Raw genomic sequence first — 25,568 nt, 5'->3', positions numbered from 1 at the left:
CAATCCATCCCAGAAATCGGAGAATCACACTCAGATTTCTAAGGCAGAGAAAAAAAAAACCTACTTTGTCTAAAGCTATAAATGCTCCTTTCCCACTCCCTGTTATTTTATGTAACATTGTCATTTTACTACTTCTTACTGAGACCTCACATCACAGCTCTGCTGCTCCTTAGTGGTCCCTCTCCCTTCTGGGACACAACGTCGTCGATCATGGGGTGTAGCTTGCTTCTTGCTCTTTATGTAAGCCAGCCCCCTGACCAAGGATTATCACAGTGACTGTGCAGGTTTGGTGCTCTATTCTCCTTTCCCCTCACTCACCCTCTGACGAAGGATGATCACAACCTGTGCTTGGTATGACGTACTTCCTCCATCTACACTGCCTGCCTGCACCTTCACAGCTTGTATGTAACGTGTCAAGGAGTGAGAGCTGGTGAAGCAATCGGTAGGAAATGACAGGTCATGTACAAGCTGTGAAATTGCAGGCAGGGTAAATTGGAGGGGTACATCATACAACACAGATTGTGATCATCCTTAGTCAGAGGGTTGTCTGGCATATATGGCAAGACACAGTCTATTCATTCATGTTTTCTCATGTAGCATCCCAGAAGTGAGGGGGTGGAGCACTGAGGAGCAGCAGAAATAAGGTGAGGTCACATTGATTAGTAGTAATATCACAATATTGCATATAAAATTAGGCAGAGGGATATTCGCAGTAATAGTTTGACAAATTGTAGATTGCAATGACGAAATGTCATCAGAAAATGACCTGTTATTACATGTATTGTTGTCACATTAAGGTACGTAGTAAAAAAAAAAAGCCTGGTAATTGTGTTTTTACTCTGGCCACTTGGGCTGTTTTAGGCTTTAACTTCCTGTCCTTTAAAGCATGTTCATTATCCTCACAGGCAGGATTACATGTAACACCTCTATATATGGGGTAACATTTCTCCTTTCGGAGAGTGACACCTCAAGCCTGACATGCCAAGGTGAGGAGACTTTTAAGCTTTCAAATGCTCCTCTGGGAAATAAGCAAGTTGTCTTTAAAGAAAGGAAGAGGACTAGAACTCAAGCGCCACCTATTGGAAGTAGCACTCATAAAAGTCAATATCGACTCTCTAACGAGCCATGCCACATGATTTAGGATAAAAGCCAAAATCTTAATTTGCAGAGCCTGTGTTTCGGGAGTACTGCACCTCGTCAGTGCAAAGTGTGAGATCTGGTTTGTCTGGGTGAGAGGAGTCTGACCGGGATGCAAAGGATAACCTTTCTTATTGCAGAGAGTGACATGTCAATCCTGACATGCCAAGGTGAGGAGACTTTTAAGCCTTGCAATGCTTTTCTGGGAAATATGCAAATTCTATTTTCATATAGGAAGATTTTGGTTTTGGCTTTTATCCTTAGTCATGTGGCAAGGCTAGTTAGTCGATATTGACTGTTAGGATTGCTACTTCCAATAGGTGGCACTAGAGTTCTAGTTCTCTTCCTCTGCGAAGAGACAACTTGAATATTTCCCAGAGGAGCATTGCGGTTTGTCTCTTCATCTTGGTATGTCAAGCTTGACATGTCGCTCTCTGCAAGTGGAAACGTTACTCCTTGGATCCCGGTCAGACGCCTCTCACCCAGCCAAACCTGATCTCACGCTTTGCATGGATGAGGGGCAGTACCCTGACACAGTGTCTGCAAATTCTGGTTTTGGCTGTTATCCTAAAGGTACCGTCACACTAAACGATATCGCTAGCGATCCGTGACGTTGCAGCGTCCTGGCTAGCGATATCGTCCAGTGTGACAGGCAGCAGCGATCAGGCCCCTGCTGTGCTGTCGCTGGTCGGGGATGAAAGTCCAGAACTTTGTTTCGTCGCTGAACTCCCCGCAGACATCGCTGAATCGGCGTGTGTGACACCGATTCAGCGATGTCTTCGCTGGTAACCAGGGTAAATATCGGGTTACTAAGCGAAGGGCCGCGCTTAGTAACCCGATGTTTACCCTGGATACCATCCTAAAAGTAAAAAAACGACCGCTACATACTTACCTACCGCTGTCTGTCCCCGGCGCTCTGCTTCTCTGCTCTGGCTGTGAGCACAGCGGCCGGAAAGCAGAGCAGTGACGTCACCGCTCTGCTTTCCGGCTGCCCGGCGCTCACAGCCAGAGCAGAGAAGCAGAGCGCCGAGGACAGACAGCGGTAGGTAAGTATGTAGCGGTTGTTTTTTTACTTTTAGGATGGTAACCAGGGTAAACATCGGGTTACTAAGCGCGGCCCTGCGCTTAGTAACCCGATGTTTACCCTGGTTACCGGGGACCTCGGGGTCGCTGGAGAGATGTCTGTGTGACAGCTCTCCAGCGACCAAACAGCGACGCTGCAGCGATCCGGATCGTTGTCGGTATCGCTGCAGCGTCGCTTAGTGTGACGGTACCTTTAGTCTTGTGACAAGTCTCGTTAGAGGGTAGATATTGACTTTTAGGATCACTACTTCCAGTAGGTGGTGCTGAGAATCCTAGTCCTCTTCCTCCCTGAAGAGACCATTTGCATACCTCTATACATAGCACAGGATCCACCATTGACAATAAGCAATGTTACAGTTCCACCTGCTTCTCCTTTGCACACGCTGATAAGAGGCTTCAATAGAAGACATGTGGTCTCAGCTAGTCTATTGATGCTAATGTAAATGTGAATAAAGGAACAGAAAATATTAGAATAGAACAGCCCTAGTGGCCAGGGTGAAAATTGCACATGCATGTCTCATTTTTATTTTTAACACAAATTATGTGTGAAAAAAGAAATAACCAAACCCAATTTAAAAAATACAGTAAAAAAAAGGTTATTTTCTGATTACATATTAGGCTCTGTTAATTAGTTAAGAGAGGATAATCCCATGATATGCTGCTGCATGCCTTCATATTAGGGCAGCCAAGCCCACAAATGTACCTGTAATATCTCATTGCTACTGCAAACTCACCGGATCCTCAGGTAGGTGTCACGTTCGTCTGCATGAGGCAGTACACCGTGGGACAGTGACCCTGAGGGTCTCGTAACTTGCTAAAGCGCTGTGCACATCTGCTTCTTGATTTGTTATATTCGGAAACGCAGTGTCGAATCTGCCCTATGATGGACACCTGACAAAGTCCATCTATTTTCTTTGTCCAAAAAATATGGACCAGTTTTCTTACCTGCCATCTGGTTGTTTTTTTTTTATCCGTTGACTGTCGCAATGGACCATTTTAAAAAAAGATGTAACACAGAAAAAAAGCCTTTCCCCATAAACATTAATGTCCGAGTCTGATCTGGAGAGTAGGACGAGCCTCACAGATTGGATCCACGGATCCGTTTTTAAAATGGTTGTTTGCATGGATCAGTGAGTCTCTGACAGTGTGCGCTGTATGTTTTACAAAAGAAAGCACACGGACATGTATACAGGATGTGTGAATGCAGCCTAGCGTGCACTTCTAACCTGCCAGGAAGCCATCATTAGCCTGACCTATGCCAAAGAGTTGGCACAAAATTATCTGAACGGCTGTGTCAATATTTTTTGTTTCCTGTAAATTACCTGGAATATGTTGTCACTGGTAAAAAAAAATAAAATAAAATACAATTTATTTTTCTTCAGTGCCTTCGACTTAGTGAACATTCACCTTTTCCATGATGCTTCCAATTTAATTGCATGGGAATCCAGCCCGTCCAGTTACTCAGGAATACGGCAGAAGGCTCTAAGTTATGTTTTAAATAGGTAAGTGATGCTCCTTATTAGTGATGAGCGAGTGTGCTGGGATAAGGCGTTATCTGAGCATGCTCGGGTGCTAACAGAGTGATTTTGGCTTGCTTGAAAAATATGTTTGAGTCTCCGTGGCTGCATGTCTCACGGCTGTTCGACAGCCACAACACATGCATGGAGTGGACAGCCACGACACATGCATGGAGTGCCTGTTTGTTAGACAATTCCTGCATGTGTTACGCCTATCTAACAGCCACCAGACATGCAGCCGCGGGGACTTGAGCATATTTTTCAAGCACACGGAAGACATTCCGTTAGCACCTGAGCATACTCAGATAACACCTTATCCGGGCATATTCGCTCATCACTACTCCTTACATCTGTTCTGATGGCAATGTGTATAAATTCTGCAGCAGAGACATGATAGACTTCATCTGTATAACTGTCTGAAATCATTTGGATCTTATGGTGCAGATAATGGCCACCCTACAAAATGAGCACATAATCTGCTTCAGGCAACCCTTTTTAAAATGCATCCCACCCCATCACCACCACCCACAAAAAAAAAAAAAGAAAAGAAATCCGTTAAGTTAAACTCTTGAAATTCTTTTGTATCTAGTTGTTAGAATTTAAATTGAAAAAGTTTTTCATAGCTCTTTTCATGAATTTTGGTTACCTTTAATTTGACAGCCAATACAGCAGCCTAGGAGTCCTGGACTCTTAAATGGCAGACATGCCTAGTTTGAGATTCTAATGTAAAGCTTCTTATCGCTGCATGTCCAAGCAGCCCTATAGCATCTAAATGAAACGGTCAATCTTTTTTTTTTTTTTTTTACATGTAATTATATTTTATTGAGTTTGTAAAATATTGAATAACTACCAAAAATAAAATCTAAGTCAAATGTAATATTAAACTAATACTTTTAGAGCCAACATATTATTTTTTTAACATCTTGTTATATATTTGAAACAATCTTCTGAAAGTAATTTCCTGCTCTTCAAAGTATCAGGTCAATTGCAGTTTTTGTTTTTTTCCTATACCGTATGGATGAGATTACGTAAAATGTTATCCACTTTGCCGCTATTGTAATATGCAGCTAATTTTCCACATACAATTCTGCATTTTGAAATCTGCTGCACGTATGTTACATGGGGGCCATAAACTAAAGTTTACATTATTATTGCCGTATCCTTTATATCTGGATTTTACTTGGGGACAACCTATGGTTTACTTTTTTCCTTCTTTGAGGTCAATCTGAAATTAATTGTAAAAACTTTCGCACATTTTTATTACATTTTTTCCATCAGTTTAGCAGAGTTGTGATTCCCCTGCTTTATAATCTCTAGAGATGTGAGAGCTTCTGGTCGCTTTCTCTAGTAAAGCACCTGATGTTATGAAATCTATTACAAATCTACCCAAGGTCCATAAAGGTTCCGAATGATCAGGAGAACGCTGGATCCTCTGCGAGGACAGGGGTCAGTGTGTGGCTTCCTAATTGTGCTCGTTCAACTGGCTACTAATCCATTGTAAAGAGATCCTTAACGTTCTTCCCATTCCTGGACAATATGGTGGAATACTGATGATTCAGGCGAGTATGCGATAAATTAAACTATCCGCGCCTCAGTGTGGAGGACAATGAGGGAGACAAACGTCTTTTCTCACTCGGCCATTTCTTTGTCATTATCTGTACTATGTTATACATAGGGGCAGAGACAATGGCTCCTTATCCCATTCACATCATGCATGCCTCTCTGACACTGGGACCTTTTCATACTATTTGTTTAAAACAAAGGTTGCCTGTAGGACACATTCACTTTTTTTGTGTACGTGTCTGTGCTTCCTGTTTAAAAGATGGTGCTTGAATGTGACGTCACACATTGGGGGAGGAACCGAGAAACCTGAAGAATTTAAGAATTTCTTCTCCCTTTTCGTATGAATTTCGTTACTTTTATTGCATTCATGTACGAAAACACCTACAGGAAATTTGTGAATGTTGACTCCCACTGTGTCATCAAGGGACAACAGTTTTTAACAATGTATCCTCTATAGATTTTCAACAAGTCTGCACAGCCCAGTTAGACACTTCTAACAAGTATCAAAACTTTTTAAGACTTTTTCAAAACTTTGCAACAATTTTACGTGAACCCATTATGTGTTTGTAAAATCGTCAAAGCAGAAGTAAATGGATTTCACTGTGTTCTGACATTCCCTCTTGTATAATAAATTGAAAAGGTTAATAAATGCAGATAAAGCCATTTGAGCATTGTGATTCCCTGCCATTATCCTTTTTTTTTATCAGCCCTTTGGCCGTCATATTTGTTACTGTAAATCACTCATCCGGGGGAAACACAAGGTCCTTCTGAATACTGTCTTCAATGTCTTGTCACCTCCCGCTTCATTAAACTAATTTTGTGTGCCCAGACCTCCCACGATGGCCTGGCAGACAGGGCGGGAAAGTGACAGTATGTTTTTTAGCGTTCACTTTGGGTCAGTGATGTTGCAACTGGTATCATTAAAATGTGACATTTGCCAAGAAAGTGCCTTAGCGTCTCATCCTTCCATGACGGGGGTGGGTGAGCGCTGGATTCTAGGCTGTTCTGCCACTTGTGGAATTGCATTCACATGAACTGGCCATTTTAAGGGAGCACCGAGCCGCAGATCCGGACCTCCATAGTGAAATGATGGGCTGAAAAGTACAAAAGAGCAGTTCTGTAAAAGCAGTGAATAATGACTAACCCTTTTCATTCTCGCTGCTAACCTTTTGGCAACCACCAGCACAGTCTATTCTGATCGGCTGATTGGGGTGGACAATACACTGAAGCTCACTTTGAATGAATGCTACCACCAACAGTGTCTCTATTCAAGGTTTTGGGAACCATCTTTCACCATTGTCTAGCACCACTCCTCCAGACAGTAGGAAAGGAGAAAGTGAGAGCATATATATGGGGAAAGTGCTTCTTTTCTTGCCTGTAATCCCCTCTTAAAGCTGCATAGAAGGGCATTTCCAGCCGAGCAACAGGCACCATTCTGTGTCGGATAAACAGAGGGGAGAGGTTTAAAGTCAGGCATTTATATCCCTTTAACTGCGTGGCCTAATAATGCAGATTTAGTGGCTCTGAGAACAGAAGCCGATAAGTCTTTCCCTCTTAAGACTTTAAATGGCTAAAGAGCATTTGACTCTATAGTGCATCTTACTGAGCAGACAAAGCCGACAATTCAAAACCCGCTTTTAACAGGGAAAACGTTTAGAGGGATGCATCTTTCCCAAGTAAGAGAGCTGATTACTAGTTAAGTAGCTTCTAAGTTGCTGGAATGTGCAATGCGTTAAAATACATTGGCCCCTAAGAAGAAAACAAATCGCTTGTACGAAGAAGTCCTAAAGTTATCCAATTATTCCATTTAGCAACGTGCATTTCAGGAAAGCTGTGTTGTCACTTTGTTTTAAAAAAAAAAAATTCTCGGAAAGTCAAGAAGCAAATTTGTACAGGAAAGTTGTCGTAGATTTGCTGCCACCTCTCAGGGAAAAGCTGTGTCCCATCGCTCGTCAAAGTTGCATTACTGGTTATGGTGGTCCAGCCGTCTGAGACGACAATAGAATTTTTAACAACTTTTATAAAGTGAATGAAAAGCAAATATGTTCGCTATATGATAAAAAAAAATATATATATCCGTAGGGATACATTCCACATCTTATCCCCCTCTTCTCCATTAGTTATCTTGACTAACAGGATCACATTTAGTATTTATTGTTGTGCATTGACTTATCTCAATGTTATTTGCCATCAATGTATTGCATCCCCCTGTTAACCCTCCGTCACATACAACTGATCTGACAGGCGCTTCTCTTTTACTTTCATTTCTCCTTCCTCACCAGATTGTGAGGAAACCCCCTCCCTCCAGGTAGTCTCCTGTCTCTTGAAGGTCTGTGAAACCTGATATCACAGTTGGATTTCAGAGCTTCAGGGGAGAGGATATAGCTGCACAGATCTCTCAGGCTCATGAATACGTCACATTCAGTAAGGTTGGTATTTTATGTTTTTATTCATCACAATAGTTTATTTAGCTTGTTTTATGAATGTATAGCACAAAATGTGAGGATATTTCATAGAAATAAGGGAGATTTTATAAAAGAAAGTGTGCTGCTCAGGCATATACAGTAGTTCCCTAACATATTCCTTCTCTTGCTTCAGATTATCTGCTGAAATGGAGAGGAAAATGTACAATTTATCCAAACAACTTGATGTTGAGGAAGTAACAAACATGCTGTTAGATGATAGAGACCTCTCACTGAATGAGGATTTAGGAGAGGAAAGTGAGATTGATTCTCATGATGAGGTGGAAGAATGTGTCCTGGATTCTGAAACAGAGCAAGATGGTGACAGTGGTGAGGATGAAGAAGTTGGATCATATTATATTGGAAAAGATAAAAATACTAAATGGAACAAGAAGCCTTTCCAGAAAAAACGTAGGGAACCTTTAAACATTATTACTCACCTTCCTGCAGTAATAGGAACTGCACGTAATGCAAAAACTGCAGTTGAATGCTGGAACAGTATATTTACAGATGACATTCTGGACTCTATTGTCACATATACCAACCAATATATAGACAATATAAAGGACAAGTACATCTGCAACAGAACCATCAAGCCCACAGATGAAATAGAACTGCGTGCTTTTTTTGGATTACTGTACCTTGCAGGAGCTTATAGGGCAAATAGACAAAGTTTAGAGGAACTTTGGGGTAAAGATGGGGATGGAGTTGAAAAATTTAGCCTTGTTATGTCCATAAACAGATTCAAGATTCTAATTCGTTGCCTTCGGTTTGACGACAGAACTACCCGAACCGAACGCAAAACACATGACCAACTTGCTCCAATTCGTGGTATATTTCAAAGATTTGTTGTAAACTGTAAACAAAGTTATTACCCTGGAGAGAATCTCACTATTGACGAAATGCTCCCTGGTTTTCGTGGTAGATGTGCCTTTCGTCAATATATTCCATCAAAGCCAAACAAATATGGAATAAAAATTTATGCCCTTGTTGATGCCAGTAAGACCTACACTTACAACCTGGAAGTTTATGCAGGAAAACAAGCAGAAGGTCCTTACTGTGTGAGCAACAAACCCATTGATGTTGTAAAAAGACTGGCTGAACCCTTATTTGGATCGGGTCGCAATATTACAGCTGACAATTGGTTTACAAGTTGTGATCTGATTGATTATCTGAAAATTCAGAAGCTGTCATATGTGGGAACTGTAAGAAAAAACAAAAGGGAATTGCCGCCACAGTTTGTAAGTGTGAAAGAGAGACAACAGTACAGCAGTATGTTTGCATTCCATAATGGAAAGGCTTTAGTTTCCTATGTACCACATGCCAAAAAAATCGTACTTCTTCTATCAACACTTCATGATGATGCTGCCATCGATCCTGGGACTGGGGCAGAAAAAAAACCGGAGATAATTACATTTTACAATGCCACCAAAGGGGGTGTGGATACAGCAGATCAGATGTGCTCCACTTTCAACGTCAGCAGAAACATCAAACGCTGGCCAATGGTCATATTTTTTGCTATGTTGAATTTGGGTGGTATAAATTCACAAGTAATTTATCTTGAAAACAAGCTTGAACCACTCCGTAGACGATTGTATCTGAAAAAATTGGCCCATGAACTAGTACTTGGAGAGCTACGCAGGAGAAGCGTGAAAACAATCGGTATCCCCTCTCGCCTTCAAGTTCAGCTCAAAAGGTTCCGCCCAGAAGATGATGGTGAAAAGTCACCATCTGCACCACCTCACAAAAGAAGGAGATGCACCACCTGCCAAACGGAAAGCGGAACCAGAAGGCTTTCAAATTATGAATGTCTCAAATGTCATAAAGCAATTTGCCTGACACATGCAAAAATGGTGTGTAATTCTTGCTATTTGCTCTGCAAGTGTGACTTTTCTGGGGAAACCTCAGCATCTACTTCTGATTGAATATGTTTTTAATAGTACTTAAGGTACCTTAAAATTAAGTTTGTGTTCAAAAATTTTCTTTGTACATTTTTTTGAGAGAGTCGAACTGGGGACTATTTGGCGGGAGTTTTGAAAAGTTTGTATTTCATAGTTATTAGTTTTATGTTAAGTAAATGGTTTTTTTTGCAACTGATTATGTGTAGTCTCTTTTATTACATCCTTATGAAGGTCACTGATCACTTTTATAGCACTGAAATTGCAAACATTAGATATTATAGGTATTTTTCCAGCAGGCGCCTGACAGGCACATTGTATGTGAACTCGTTAGTCCGAATATTGTATGTGACGGAGGGTTAATAAGGTTTATTATTATTATTTAATGGACAGGGAGACTACAGAATACTCATATGTATCAATTTGGGAAGCTAAAAAGGAGAGAGCCTATATCCTTCTAGACTTGGATCCCCCTCACGTTCAGATCCCCTGTCTCTCCCACTTGTCCTTTTTTTTGTCTCCCTCTACTTTTCTCCCTCCCCTTCACCCACCTTCTCTCCAACACTCAATCATCTTTTCTTTTCCTCGTCTTCACCCTTTTCCCCTCTCCCCCCTCCTCTGACCTCATTTCTTTTCCCCTCCTTTGACCCTTCTTCCCCTCTTCCATCATCCTTGATCCATCTTTATCCTTCCCCCTTGTCTCTCGCCCCCTTGTCTCTCGCCCCCTTGTCTCTCTCGCCCCCTCGGTCTCTCTTGCCCCCTCGGTCTCTCTCGCCCCCTCGGTCTCTCTCGCCCCCTCGGTCTCTCTCGCCCGCTCGGTCTCTCTCGCCCCCTCGGTCTCTCTCGCCCCCTCGGTCTCTCTCGCCCCCTCGGTCTCTCTCGCCCCCTCGGTCTCTCTCTCCCCCTCGGTCTCTCTCTCCCCCTCGGTCTCTCTCTCCCCCTCGGTCTCTCTCTCCCCCTCGGTCTCTCTCGCCCCCTCGGTCTCTCTCGCCCCCTCGGTCTCTCTCGCCCCCTCGGTCTCTCTCTCCCCCTCGGTCTCTCTCTCCCCCTCGGTCTCTCTCTCCCCCTCGGTCTCTCTCTCCCCCTCGGTCTCTCTCTCCCCCTCGGTCTCTCTCTCCCCCTCGGTCTCTCTCTCCCCCTCGGTCTCTCTCGCCCCCTTGTCTCTCGCCCCCTTGTCTCTCTCGCCCCCTTGTCTCTCGCCCCCTTGTCTCTCGCCCCCTTGTCTCTCTCCCCCTCGGTCTCTCTCGCCCCCTCGGTCTCTCTCGCCCCCTCGGTCTCTCTCGCCCCCTCGGTCTCTCTCGCCCCCTCGGTCTCTCTCGCCCCCTCGGTCTCTCTCGCCCCCTCGGTCTCTCTCGCCCCCTCGGTCTCTCTCGCCCCCTCACCTCCCCTGTATCTCCCTTTCCGGAGGAGTCTGCAGTTAAAATCAAAACAACAAATATTTAGCGTTACACATTGACTGTTGTGGAGGAAGTGGGATTAGCTTTACACACATTCCCTTTCTTCCCTGGTCCTGGGTGGAGTCTCACTTTGTTTTACAGAAGCCGTAATCAAAAGGAGGCAATTTTGTTTAGTTTTCACTTTACAGTACAGCAGTGTCCTTTCTTTACTATAAAGCTGTGTGTGTAATACATATTCTATAGTGAGCGAGAATCGGTAAGTACAAAGTGTTGACTTGATTACACTTCAAAATAAGTAATGAGTAGTGATGAGCGAATATACTCGTTACTCGAGATTTCCCAAGCACGCTCGGGGGTCCTCCGAGTATTTTTTAGTGCTCCGAGATTTAGTTTTCCTCACCTCAGCTGAATGATTTACATCTGTTAGCTAGCTTGATTACATGTGGGGATTCCCTAGCAACCAGGCAACCCCCACATGAACTTATGCTGGCTAACAGATGTAAATCATTCAGCTGAGGTGAGGAAAACTAAATCTCGGAGCACTAAAAAATACTCGGAGGACCCCCGAGCATGCTTGGGAAATCCCGAGTAACGAGTATATTCACTCATCACTAATAATGATCTGATGTAACATATTTATTACATTATTATTATCTGTGGTCTGTAATCATAGTGACAGCAGGCAAGAATTCTATTGCCATGTAATTCCATTGGTGTCCTATAGGGGGCTATAATCTAAGTAGTAAAACATTTTTTTTTTTAACATTCTCTATGGTGTTTGAAAATGTCTTCTTGTTTGCCACCCTGATCATCTGTTATCATTATTAATGGTAAGACTCTTTACTTTTTCTCAGTGTGTCTTGGGTAAACTGTCCAGGGTGACTTTGTACACATTACCGTTCCACAACTCCTGGAGACGTGCAGGCTTAGCACCGTGCTGATAGGTTATGGCTAACCTCCTGATGATCATGTCAGTAAAACGCCCTGACGTTGTCCTTAGAGTCCAGGTCCGTGAAATGAGATTTCATTTCAAGGGTTTGACATGGCTCCTGTTATCTTTTGGAAATGCTGCCTCGTCTAGTTCAACAGGAACATTTTTACATTGGAACTGTGAAATCTGGGCATAAAGCAGCCCTTTGTGCGTCTCATTATTTTCTCACAAATATAGTCCATTGTTGCATAGCTGAAGTTAATTTGATCAACATTGGGACATTTAATGTTTATGTCTGGTCAAAAGACCTGCTTCATGCTCATTTTGGGCATTGAGAGGGAATGATTGCAAGAAAATTAATGTTACTGTTAACAATTCAGAGCAATTAGTTTCCCAGGGAGAGGAGTTGTGATGCACGGGCTCCACACAGCTTTTCTTTGTGGTTTTATGGATACTCATTAGTCATCTGTCAAACTGTCTCAAAGACCCCTCCAATCTCTTCTTTTTCCCAGAACTTGTAGCTGAAAGAAGCCGAGAGGAGCCCCCTGGTTTCTAAGTAAAAAATGACTTAAAGTCCAGAATAAAAACTGGGTCATTAAGAAACGTTGCTGGACTAGCAAACACCACACCTTTTCTTTCTGCTGGTAAATCATGTTCTTGCTCTTTTGTTATGTTAAGGACATGACGGTCCAGCCTACAATCAGATCTTGACTCATTCTGATCCGGAGCATAATAAATATTCATCCGTATAGAACCGGCAGTGGCAACATCAACACATGAATCTATTAGAGTTACACGGTTATACTTCTTTAGGCATTTATTGGATATGGTATTATTCTGTTTCTATAGATTTTAGGATTTTTGTAGCTTCTACGATGCTTATTAATTTAAAGCATCAGTTTCTAGACTCCTGTTTATGTTAAAACTTTGATCTATTCCTATCTGATCCACTATCTTTCAGACCTCTCCTCTTGACCCTTTATAACGTTTTCCACACTACAAAAACTGCCCTCACTAAAATCTCGATCTACTTAAAGCTATCTGGGATGGTCACTGCTCTCTGTGGATTCTCCTGCTGCATTTGACACTGTGGACCACCACCAACTCCTCACTTTACTCTGCATGATCTGTCTGAAGGACACCGCCTTCTTGGTTCTCTTCCTATTTCTCTGACCACTCATTCAGTGTACCTTTTACTGACCCTTCATCCTCTTTACCTTCCTGTCAGGCTTCCTCAAGGTCATTCTTTTGTCTCCTCGTCTTTTCTCTGTAAACCGCCTCCACTGAACAAACCATCAATAGATACGGTTTCCAGAACCATCTCTATACTGATACCCGATTATACGCATATCGTCCTGATATCACTCCCACATTACTACAACATACCAGGAATTGCCTTTCTTGTTTCCGCTCTCTACTGACAAACCTATACCTGACCTTTCCATTTCTGTGAGTGGTTTTACCATTACTCCCCGAGCAACACGCCCTCTGTCTTGGGGTTATAATTCACTACCTATATCCACTCACTTGCTCATGACACCTCCACCTCAAAAACATCTCTGGAATCCAACCGTTTCTTAAATAACTGCAAAATCTCTACTTGTCATTCTTGTTTATTTTTATCTGGACTACTGCAACTCTTTACTAGTCTATCTCCCTCTTACTAAACTCTTCTCTCCACAATAGAATGCAACAAAAACTTATCACGCTCATCCACAAAGCTGTCCACACAGCTGCGTCTCCTTACATCCCCTTCATTATTTTGATCTACAACCTTCTCGTTCTCCACATTCTGCTAATGATCAAAGACTAACATCCACCATAATCCCAACTTCCTTCTGCAGTACTTTGCATGTGCCTGCAGGTTGTCTGGAATGCACTACTCTAGATAGTTTCATTAATTCCCAGTATTCACACAGATTTTAATAAGTCTTGAAAGAATCTCTCTTTAGGCAAGGCTATCACCTCACTAATTTAACTGTCCCCTGTTTTTTCTCCTTAAATTCTCCTCGGATTCTGGTCCGTTCTATCATCTGTTCTCACATACTCCGTTCATTCATTGCCACATAGTATCTGTACATAAATTGGTACCGGCTCGTGACCAGGTCATGAGGCTCTACTTGAACACCCTTATTTATTCTAAAGTTAGCTGGACCATACACAACAAATAACTTTTACCTTGTTTTTTCCGCGTTTTCCTTTATAAATATTAGCTTGTGAGCAGGGTCCTCACTCCTCTTGTTTAAATTTTAGAGTGTAATATATTGTTTGCACATATCCCCTATGAATGGTAAAAAACTGCAGAATGTTTTGGCTATAGAATGAAAATATAGTAGTTTATATACAGTCAGTCGTCTATCTGTCTAACCCCATGAGTAATATGAAGGGCCTCATTACAAGTTACATAAAGGTTCTCCCAACCCTTTAATTTCCGCAAGGTCAATGGACCATGTATTGTGTATGGGGGCCTGATGACTCGCCTGACACGTGATGTTTCAGGAGATCAGGAGTGACTATTTACATTTTTTCACCCAATCCATTTATCCAGAGTCTGGCAGCAGCTTACTCAGCTTTTCGAATGGAGTACAAATGAACACTTGACACTGCTGCAGGGTTGCCAGCACTTGAGATATACACTGCTCAAAAAATTAACACTAAAATACCACATCCTGATATCACAGAATGAAAAATTCCAATTGCAAACTTTTATTAACTACATAGTGAAATGCGATGAGAACAATAAAAGATAAAAATGATCAATGTAAATCAAATTTAATATCCCATGGAGGTCTGGATCTGGAATGATATTCAGATTCAAAGTGGAAAGTCAAATTACAGCTTGATCCAACGTCAGTGGAAATGCCTCAAGAAAAGGAATTGATGCTCAGTAGTGTGTGTGGCGTCCACGTGCCTGTATGACCTCCCTACAATGCCTGGGCATGATCCTGATGAGGCAGTGGATGTTCTCCTGAGGGAGCTCCTCTCAGACCTGGATTAAAGCATCAATCATTTCCTGGACAGTTTGTGGTGCAACTTGGTGTTTGTGGATGGAATGAGACATGATGTCCCAGATGTGCTCAATTGGATTCAGGTCTGGGCAACAGACAGACCAGTCCATAGCATCAATGCCTTCATCATGCAGGAACTGCTGACACACTTGAGCCCTATGACACCTAGCATCAGAAGGTACCCAGGGCCTAGTGCTCCTGCATATGGTCTCACAATGGTACCTAATAGCAGTCAGGGTACCTCTGGCCAACACATGAAGGGCTATGCGGCCCTCTAAAGAAATGCCTCCCTACACAATGAATGCCTCCCTACACAATGCCTCCCTACACAAAGAAAAATTATCTTTCACAATTGGTGCAGAATCCAACCAGAGGAGCAGCACTTTTAGACCTAATACTATCTAATAGACCTGACAGAATAACAAATCTGCAGGTGGTCGGGCATCTAGGAAATAGCGACCACAATATTGTACAGTTTCACCTGTCTTTCACTAGGGGGACTTGTCAGGGAGTCACAAAAACACTGAACTTTAGGAAGGCAAAGTTTGACCAGCTTAGAGATGCCCTTAATCTGGTAGACTGGGACAATATCCTCAGAAATAAGAATACAGATAATAAATGGGAAATGTTTAAGAACATCCTAAATAGGCAGTGTAAGCGGTTTATACCTTGTGGGAATAAAAGGACTAGAAATAGGAAAAACCCAATGTGGCTAAACAAAGAAGTAAGACAGGCAATTAACAGTAAAAAGAAAGCATTTGCACTACTAAAGCAGGATGGCACCATTGAAGCTCTAAAAAACTATAGGGAGAAAAATACTTTATCTAAAAAACTAATTAAAGCTGCCAAAAAGGAAACAGAGAAGCACATTGCTAAGGAGAGTAAAACTAATCCCAAACTGTTCTTCAACTATATCAATAGTAAGAGAATAAAAACTGAAAATGTAGGCCCCTTAAAAAATAGTGAGGAAAGAATGGTTGTAGATGACGAGGAAAAAGCTAACATATTAAACACCTTCTTCTCCACGGTATTCACGGTGGAAAATGAAATGCTAGGTGCAATCCCAAGAAACAATGAAAACCCTATATTAAGGGTCACCAATCTAACCCAAGAAGAGGTGCGAAACCGGCTAAATAAGATTAAAATAGATAAATCTCCGGGTCCGGATGGCATACACCCACGAGTACTAAGAGAACTAAGTAATGTTATAAACCATTATTTCTTATTTTTAGGGACTCTATAGCGACAGGGTCTGTTCCGCAGGATTGGCGCATAGCAAATGTGGTGCCAATATTCAAAAAGGGCTCTAAAAGTGAACCTGGAAATTATAGGCCAGTAAGTCTAACCTCTATTGTTGGTAAAATATTTGAAGGGTTTCTGAGGGATGTTATTCTGGATTATCTCAATGAGAATAACTGTTTAACTCCATATCAGCATGGGTTTATGAGAAATCGCTCCTGTCAAACCAATCTAATCAGTTTTTATGAAGAGGTAAGCTATAGGCTGGACCACGGTGAGTCATTGGACGTGGTATATCTCGATTTTTCCAAAGCGTTTGATACCGTGCCGCACAAGAGGTTGGTACACAAAATGAGAATGCTTGGTCTGGGGGAAAACGTGTGTAAATGGGTTAGTAACTGGCTTAGTGATAGAAAGCAGAGGGTGGTTATAAATGGTATAGTCTCTAACTGGGTCGCTGTGACCAGTGGGGTACCGCAGGGGTCGGTATTGGGACCTGTTCTCTTCAACATATTCATTAATGATCTGGTAGAAGGTTTACACAGTAAAATATCGATATTTGCAGATGATACAAAACTATGTAAAGCAGTTAATACAAGAGGAGATGGTATTCTGCTACAGATGGATCTGGATAAGTTGGAAACTTGGGCTGAAAGGTGGCAGATGAGGTTTAACAATGATAAATGTAAGGTTATACACATGGGAAGAAGGAATCAATATCACCATTACACACTGAATGGGAAACCACTGGGTAAATCTGACAGGGAGAAGGACTTGGGGATCCTAGTTAATGATAAACTTACCTGGAGCAGCCAGTGCCAGGCAGCAGCTGCCAAGGCAAACAGGATCATGGGGTGCATTAAAAGAGGTCTGGATACACATGATGAGAGCATTATACTGCCTCTGTACAAATCCCTAGTTAGACCGCACATGGAGTACTGTGTCCAGTTTTGGTCACCGGTGCTCAGGAAGGATATAATGGAACTAGAGAGAGTACAAAGGAGGGCAACAAAATTAATAAAGGGGATGGGAGAACTACAATACCCAGATAGATTAGCGAAATTAGGATTATTTAGTCTAGAAAAAAGACGACTGAGGGGCGATCTAATAACCATGTATAAGTATATAAGGGGACAATACAAATATCTCGCTGAGGATCTGTTTATACCAAGGAAGGTGACGGGCACAAGGGGGCATTCTTTGCGTCTGGAGGAGAGAAGGTTTTTCCACCAACATAGAAGAGGATTCTTTACTGTTAGGGCAGTGAGAATCTGGAATTGCTTGCCTGAGGAGGTGGTGATGGCGAACTCAGTCGAGGGGTTCAAGAGAGGCCTGGATGTCTTCCTGGAACAGAACAATATTGTATCATACAATTAGGTTCTGTAGAAGGACGTAGATCTGGGGATTTATTATGATGGAATATAGGCTGAACTGGATGGACAAATGTCTTTTTTCGGCCTTACTATGTTACTATGTATGTTACTATGTTACAATTACTGACTCACTGTCAAACCAAGTATAGTAGAACAAGACGTGCACTCTCGCTATGGGTGGTGCAGACTGAACATGGAGGGTTGCTCCAGATTATGTTCATACAACAACAGTCGCACTCAATAAAGATTATCGGAGTTTGGATTTTTGTCTCAAACAATTGTGGTTTTCTTTATTTACAAACACCAAACTTAAAGGTAGCACCGCAGTGTTTCAAGGTAGGTAACGTTTCGACCCACAGGGTCTTTCTCAAACCTTAGAATAGTAGAAGCGGAGGACATAGGTCACTGGGTGGGTGCAGGAGTCCCGATCGGGGCTTTGACTTTGAAGATACCGGTGTCTGCGGTGGTGGTGTGTGACCACACACCACCACCGCAGACACCGGTATCTTCAAAGTCAAAGCCCCGATCGGGACTCCTGCACCCACCCAGTGACCTATGTCCTCCGCTTCTACTATTCTAAGGTTTGAGAAAGACCCTGTGGGTCGAAACGTTACCTACCTTGAAACACTGCGGTGCTACCTTTAAGTTTGGTCACTGTCAAACCAGTCACGCTGGAGGATGTTGCAGGCAACAGAACATTATCCACGGCGTCTCCAAACTCTGTCACATGCGCTCAGTGTGAACCTGCTCTCATCTGTGAACAGCACAGGGCGCCAATGTTGGATCTAACAATCTTGGTGTTCTCTGGCAAATGCCATTCTCTTTGCATGGTGTTGGGCTGTAAGTACAACACCCACTTGTGGATGTCAGGCCCTCATACCACCCTCATGGAGTCTTTCTGGCAATTTGAGCAGACACATGGATGTTAGTGGCCTGCTCGAAGTCATTTTGCTGGACTCTGGCACTACTCATCCTGTTCCTCCTTGCACAAAGGAGGTGGTAGCGGTCCTGCTGCTGGGTTGTTGTCCTCCTACAGCCCTCTCCACGTTTCCTGGTGTACTGGCCTGTCTCCTGGTATCTGCTCCATGTTTTGGACACTATATTTGCAGACACCGCTACTCTTCTTGCCACAGCTCGCATTGGTGTACCATCCTGGATTAGCTGCACTAACCTGAACAACTTCTGTAGATTGTAGACATAGTCTTATGCTACTATACCTCTAAGGCCAGGGTCACACTACAGCGTAATACGAACGACTGCTAAGCGATAAAAAAATCGCATAGCACTCGGACCAATGTAAATCTTTGGGGCAGCTCCCATCATCCGTTTTTTTCCTCGTACATATTATACTTGCGAGTGAAATCACAGCATGCTGCGATTGTCTGCGTATCTCAGCCGAGAAATGCCAATGCAAGTCTATGGATGTTAGAAAGAATCGCACAGCACACGGACCATGTGTGTGACTTGCGATAAATTCTCAGGCATTGGGCAGGTGACAGGAAATTGGCTCAGCCATTATTTGCTCATTTTGCAAGTGTGTGAGAAAATCTCACCATATGGATGACATACGGATGACACACGGATACTTTTTTGAGAAAAAAACGCATGCTGGCATTGCACACGGATGACATACGGATCACCATACGGAGAACATTTGTGTGATTCTCGGCAGACAAAATAGGACAGATTTTTTTTTTATACATCGTGAGTGACTCCAGCCTAAGGGTGAGGGCAATAACAAAATGCAAATATTACCAAAACAGCCAACAATGGATGAGAACAGAGAAATGTTCTGTGGTCACTCCCTGCAGAACCACTCCTTTAAAAGGGTTGTGTTGCTAATTGCCAATCATTTCTACCATTATCTGTTACATTTGCATAACAGCAGGAGAAATTAATTTCCAAGTTTCATCAGTATTTTTTATCAGAGAATCATTAGAACTTGAACCGTTTCAGTTTCATTTGTTTTTGTCTGATGCAAAAGTGATCGGAATAATATTGAATCTTTCTTAGAGGGAACCCGTCACCCCATCCCCCCCAGGCGTTTGAAACTAAATGAGCAACCTTGTGCAGCAGTAGTGCTGCATTCTGACAAGGTGGCTCTTTTAGTTATTGGTGCTGTAAATGCAGAAATACCGTAATCCGTTTTTTAATTTGTCCGAAACACCTGTCTTCAGTCCTGGAGTCAGGTCTTTCCCCCCCTGCTGCAGACGCCTCACAGCCGTCGCTCAAGTCTTCTTGGTGCCGGGCGCCGCCTCCTCAGCGCTGTTTGTTTTGAAATCTGCCTGCGCTCTTTTGTCTTGCCTGGGGCAGGCTACCCGTCTGTCCTCATATGCAGTCTCGCTGACTGCGCCTGTGCGGCCGCCCTGCTTGTCAATCCCAGCCCCTCAGTGTCTTATGATTTATTCACACTGCGGGGCAGGGATTCCTGGGCATGCGCACTGTGACCTGGGTGAGTGGCTTAGACACGCAGTGCGCATGCCCAGGAATCCCAGTCCCGCAGTGTGAATAAATCATAAGACACTGAGGGGCTGGGATTCACAAGTAGGGCGGCTGCACAGGCGCAGTCAGCGAGTCTGCATATGAGGACAGACGGGCAGCGCTCACTGCGCCTGCCCCAGGCAAGACAAAAGAGCACAAGCGCCGGTAGATTTCAAAACAAACATCGCTGAGGAGGCGGCGCCCGGCGCCAAAAAGACTTGAGAGACGGCTGTGAGGCGTCTGCAGCAGGGGGGGAAAGACCTGCCTCCAGGACTGAAGACAGGTATTTCGGACAAATTACAAAACGGATTATTTCTGCATTTACAGCACCAATAACTAAAAGAGCCACCTTGTCAAAATGCAGCATTACTGCTGCACAAGGTGGCTCTTTTAGTTTCAAATGCCTGGGGGGGTGACAGGTTCCCTTTAAGCTGGTCTTAAACAGTCAATGAAAAACGGACAACCAGATGGCATCCAAATACTGTCTTTTTTTTTTTTTCTTCACAGAATCAGACTAGCGTTAACAAATTTGAGCTTTTACTTTGATTACATCACCTCTCAGTATACTGTGCGCAGAGCTTTAATCACGCCCTGGCACTTTGAGTGACAGCCTTCCTACAGTGTGTGTGTGCAGAGCGAGCTGTCACTTAAAGTGCCGGGGCATGATTACAGCTCAGCTCACAGTATACGGAGTGGTGATGTAATTACTCACCTGCACCAACCCAATGCCGTCACACAGAGATTACACTTTGATTAAAACTTCATTTTCTCTGTGTAGCCACACTTCGTCAGCTGGCTATACAGGATTTTAGTGCTATTTTTTTAAGAGAACCGGGCAGCATATGTCGCACAATGGCTGCAACATTCCATCCATATATGTTTAGTTTTGAAACGTTGCGGTGTTTGTGAGAGTAACATAGCTTTATTATCGCTGTGGACCGAGTTTCATCAGAGGCTAGTCGGAGAGGCGGGTCCGCGGCAGCTTGTCCCCGCTTGCTGCCTTAGTGATAGGTGATTGTATTGGCTGATATCTGATACTCCAGGAACCTGCCTCTCCGACTAGTCTACGGCATGGCTTGGTCCCTGGCGGCTATTAAATGGTTTTTCATAGCGTTTCAGAATTAAACATGCATGTCGCAGTGCAGCCACTGTCTGATACATGCTGTCGTGGATCGGGCAGCATGTATCAGCTGCAGGGCCGGCGTCAGCACCCGGGCAAATGCCGGGGCCCTAGAGAGAGAGGGGGGCCCCACTCAGCTGTCATAGATACAGCTGGGAGAGCAGAGCAGGAGAACATGCTCTCTCCGCCCACAAAGGCACTGCTGGCTGCGTTCTCTTAACCCCTATGTGCCAGGTCTGAGACAAGCATCTTCTCACTCAGTCAGTGCAGCCAGGCAGGCACATAGGGGTTAAGAGAAGGCAGCCAGTGTGACATTGTTTGTGGGCGGAGAGAGCACGTTCTCCTGCTCTGCTCTGGCCCCTGGCTGGCTGCAGTGCTGCTGAACTTATCTGGCAGATTCCGGAGGAGCTCCTACCAGTGCCTGTCCCTGAGTGAGTGCAAAGGTATCCAGCAGTGGTTGCAGTTGGTCTTGTGGCTCAGTCTGCTGCTGTCTGTCTCCGCTGCCTAAAAATGTGGGTGATGTCTGGAGGAGCAGCTGGTGGGGTGCAGCCTGCAACCTGCAGCCGTCCAGCTCACCCAGAACCCCAGAATACATGCATGCCCCACCAACCTGCACCAGTGGGGTAGGAAGAAGCTTAACCCCTTCCCATCTGTATGAAGGTTATTGCTGAACCTTAAAAATAACAATCTGACCCGCATAAATGGGGTTAACCAGATGCCAGGAGGAAGGGGAGCTGCTGCCATGGATAACACTGAGCTGTGGGCTGTACGTTGGGGCCCCGTGGCCCCAGGCTGGTGACTGGAGGGACTCTGCCCAGTGCTGGCATGTGGGTGATTTCTGCTCCGGAGTCTCAGCTTCTCTCCTCCACATCACACTGTGCAGTCACAGCAACATTGGTTGTGTCTGTCCAGGTCCCAGCAGCTGCCACTGCTCCCACCATGGACATGGCATCCCTTAACCCTTCCCCTGCAGCCACCGGCAACAAATCCACATTATTCCTTGATTAAATCAGGTTCCGACCCAATAGAGGAGCAGACATTTCCTGCTGCCATTAGGGTCCGGGAGGGGATGACCTGTGACATTGGCTGCCCTGCTACTCTGTAGTGGTGGGTGACAAGGGTGACAAGGGTAACATGGGGTAACGATGACTGAGAAATGCACAGGATAATAGTGAGCGCAACAGAGGGCAGTGTATGGTATGGAGCAGTCAGGGGGTGGGCTGCAGGATTCCCCCATACTGTACATGACTGCTCGGGACAGGGAGGCGTTTAATGAGCTTCTAACGACGGGGCACTAATTGGGTCATTAGGGTTTGTGGAAAGGATTCAGCATCAGGTCCCTCATTAATGCCCGAGCCGCCTGTTACTTTGTAGCACAGATCTGTCGGGGCCGCAAAACCAAACAACGTTGTTTATGTAGAAAAGTCTTTGTTTCATAGAAAAACTCAAAACAGAAAAGATTTTCTGATACAACGCCCTGCTCACGACACTGCACAGCACCTCTCCTGTATATTCACTGCATAGCACCTCTCCTGTATATTCGCTGCACAGCACCTCTCCTGTATATATACACTGCACAGCACCTCTCCCCCTGTATATATACACTGCACAGTACCGCTCCTCCTGTATATATACACTGCACAGTACCACTCCTCCTCTATATATACACTGCACAGCACCTCTCCCCCTGTATATATACACTGCACAGCACCTTTCCTCCTGTATATATACACTGCACAGCACCTCTCCTGTATATATACACTGCACCTTTCCTCCTGTCCTATATATACACTGCACAGCACCTTTCCTCCTGTATGTATACACTGCACAGCACCTCTCCCCCTGTATATATACACTGCACAGTACCACTCCTCCTGTCCTTATATTTACTGCAGAATTTACAATAGCTGTCACTCATGTAAGAAGTGAAATCTGGCATTGTACTATACATTTCTCTGCCGTATCTGTGCATCATAAATCGGGGTATGTGTTAAAGGTGGGGGGGGCCACTGAGACTCTTTCGCCCGGGGCCCTCGAAAATCTGGAGCCGGCCCTGATCAGCTGTCAGGTTCCCTTTAAACAAATGCACTATTTTTGGGGGGACTTTGGTTCAAACCTTTTAGAATCCAACTATTTCCCTATTTCAAGGGATTTTGCATAGAACAGAGACCACAGGTTATTGGCTTTAAATAAACTGATTCCCATTCCTGCCTTAACTTTTGTACATATGCTACGTTACATCTTTAAATGTACACTTGCTTATTATGTAAGCAGAGGAACATTTCTCATTTCCAATTGAAGCGCATTAGTAATCTATCAAAGGACAAGAGAAGACCCTAATAATCTGTATGTATTTATATAGTCTAGGTTTAGCAATTATATTTCACTGTCACTACAAATTAATTGAATCATCATAAAAAAAAAGCCTCATCTTGAGCCGACGCGTTTTATGTTAGTTTTCTTTCTAATCAAAATGAAGTAAAATCCATAAATGCTAATGCCACTTGATATTATATGATTAGGTTAGAATAAAATGAAAATGAATGAATCTTTGTGGTTTTATTTATATCCTGTAAGTATAGCGATTTATAATGGACATGTCAGGCAGGGCTTTGAATTGCAAAATGTTCAATTCTAGTTAACAGAAACTCATAGGGTCTAGATACAAATAACGTAAACATTGAGATCCGTATGATGTAAGTAATAAGAAAATCAAATACGGCAAGTGATGCTTCAAGTTTTGTTTTCTTTTATTTATTTTTTATTATTCTGGTCCTTTGTTACAAGTAGGCAACTGGAATAATACTGTAGCGTTGGGCAAAATTTGTTTTAAAAACATTCTAGAATATTGCATTTCTTTTTCATGCAGCCGCCCGAGGGAAGAAAAAAAAAAAAAGCTGACGAACAAATTTGATGCCGAAATTATTTTTATAGACCTCGATGCATCAGATGCTGCACTAGACAGAAGGAGCTAGATAAAAATGTTGCATGCACCATATTTTTTTTTTTTTTTTTTTACTTTGCTGTAGTCACGACTTGTGTAGTTTGCCATCAGTTATGGCTCTGGCACGCAGCATCTAGCTGGACACAACTGATAAGTTATGAAGAATATCTCTGCAAAAATGTGTTTTTTTTATCTTGCATGTTCTCTACTGTATTGAAAACAAAACCACTGATAAGGGGGATATGCCTTCTTACATAAAAAGTGTCTGCAGAATAATTCTGGTGTGAAAATCTTTGCAGCCAATGTTGGTTTTCGGCAAAGAGAGCCTATCGACCCAAACTGACGGTAAGACTAAGCACGGAGCTTTGTTGGGGATATTGCCCCTATAAAAAAAATAATAAATTGCGCCTTTAGTTTTTAAATCATTAACAGGAACTGAAATATATTCAAATATGTTTTAGATGCTTTGTACTCTCTGGGCAATGGCTAAAAGACTCGTTACTCTGGTTTTGCACGCTCCGCCTTCCTCATTGGTGATTGACAGCTTTGACTTGTCTGAAGAAAGCTCAGTTTGCACAGAAATTTCAAGCAAGGCAGTGCTGCCAATCACCCGTGATGGGGTGAAGATGTGTGAATTCTGCTCTGGATGGTGTACTTAGTATATTCGATTAAACTTTAGAAGCACATTTTCTTTGCAAAGTTTTGACAGAATAAAAAATATGTAAACTAAATATGTCTTCACACCTCTGGTCCATTAAAGACCAGCTTCTTCAGAGCTCTGTTTTCAGGATCGGTGGGTGTCCAGGTGGTTAAACCCTCCAGTAATCATCTTGATGGGGAATAACTTACTAATTTGGAAAAAAAAAACCTTTATTAGACAAGAGAAGAAAATGTGACTATGATCAGACTACACCGTGTTTGTAGTCTGTAACCATGGAGACCGTTTGATTCTATTCAAGGACAAATTCTGCAGTTGCTACATTCCAGATGCAATGCGTCGGAAAGGTGAACATGTCCTTTAATGATAAGATCCTGGATGACATATAATACAAGATGTTCATTAAGAATACAGCCACAATTTTGCATCAACCTATGAATCCACCCTATTAATAAATTAGTTCAATAAGAGTGATAAATAGGGTTATTGATACTTTGTCTCCATATATGTTTGTAGTTTGCCATTTGCTCTTTTGACGAGATATTACTTTACTGTTTCTAAAATAAAGTTTTTAAACATTTTTTCCTTGGTTAGAAACCAAAAACTGATTGCAGATTTGGAAAATGTAAAAAAATAAAAATAAATCTACTTCCGCTCGCCCTTTCTTTGTGTACGTATTTGTCTGAATGGGCTCACGACAAGGCGCACAGAACAGATGTGTTGTTGGATACTGTTGCTAACACAGAACATTCCCATT

At 43.1% G+C, this 25,568-nt stretch overlaps 1 protein-coding gene across 2 annotated transcripts in view; it reads left to right on the top strand.

Annotated features, from left to right (window-relative positions):
• Positions 1-25,568, top strand: part of INPP5A (inositol polyphosphate-5-phosphatase A) — a 490,348-nt gene that overhangs the window by 285,315 nt on the left and 179,465 nt on the right. For both annotated transcript variants that reach the window (XM_069753887.1, XM_069753888.1), the window contains exon 8: positions 3,603-3,722. In XM_069753887.1, coding sequence (XP_069609988.1) covers positions 3,603-3,722 — 120 coding nt within the window. The remainder of the gene's footprint in view (positions 1-3,602; positions 3,723-25,568) is intronic.

The sequence above is a fragment of the Ranitomeya imitator genome, chromosome 2 (genome assembly GCF_032444005.1).
Source record: "Ranitomeya imitator isolate aRanImi1 chromosome 2, aRanImi1.pri, whole genome shotgun sequence".
In the NCBI taxonomy this organism is placed as follows: Eukaryota; Metazoa; Chordata; class Amphibia; order Anura; family Dendrobatidae; genus Ranitomeya; species Ranitomeya imitator.
The sequence above is the reverse complement of the archived record's forward strand: the minus strand, read 5'-3'. Positions and strand labels throughout refer to the sequence as shown.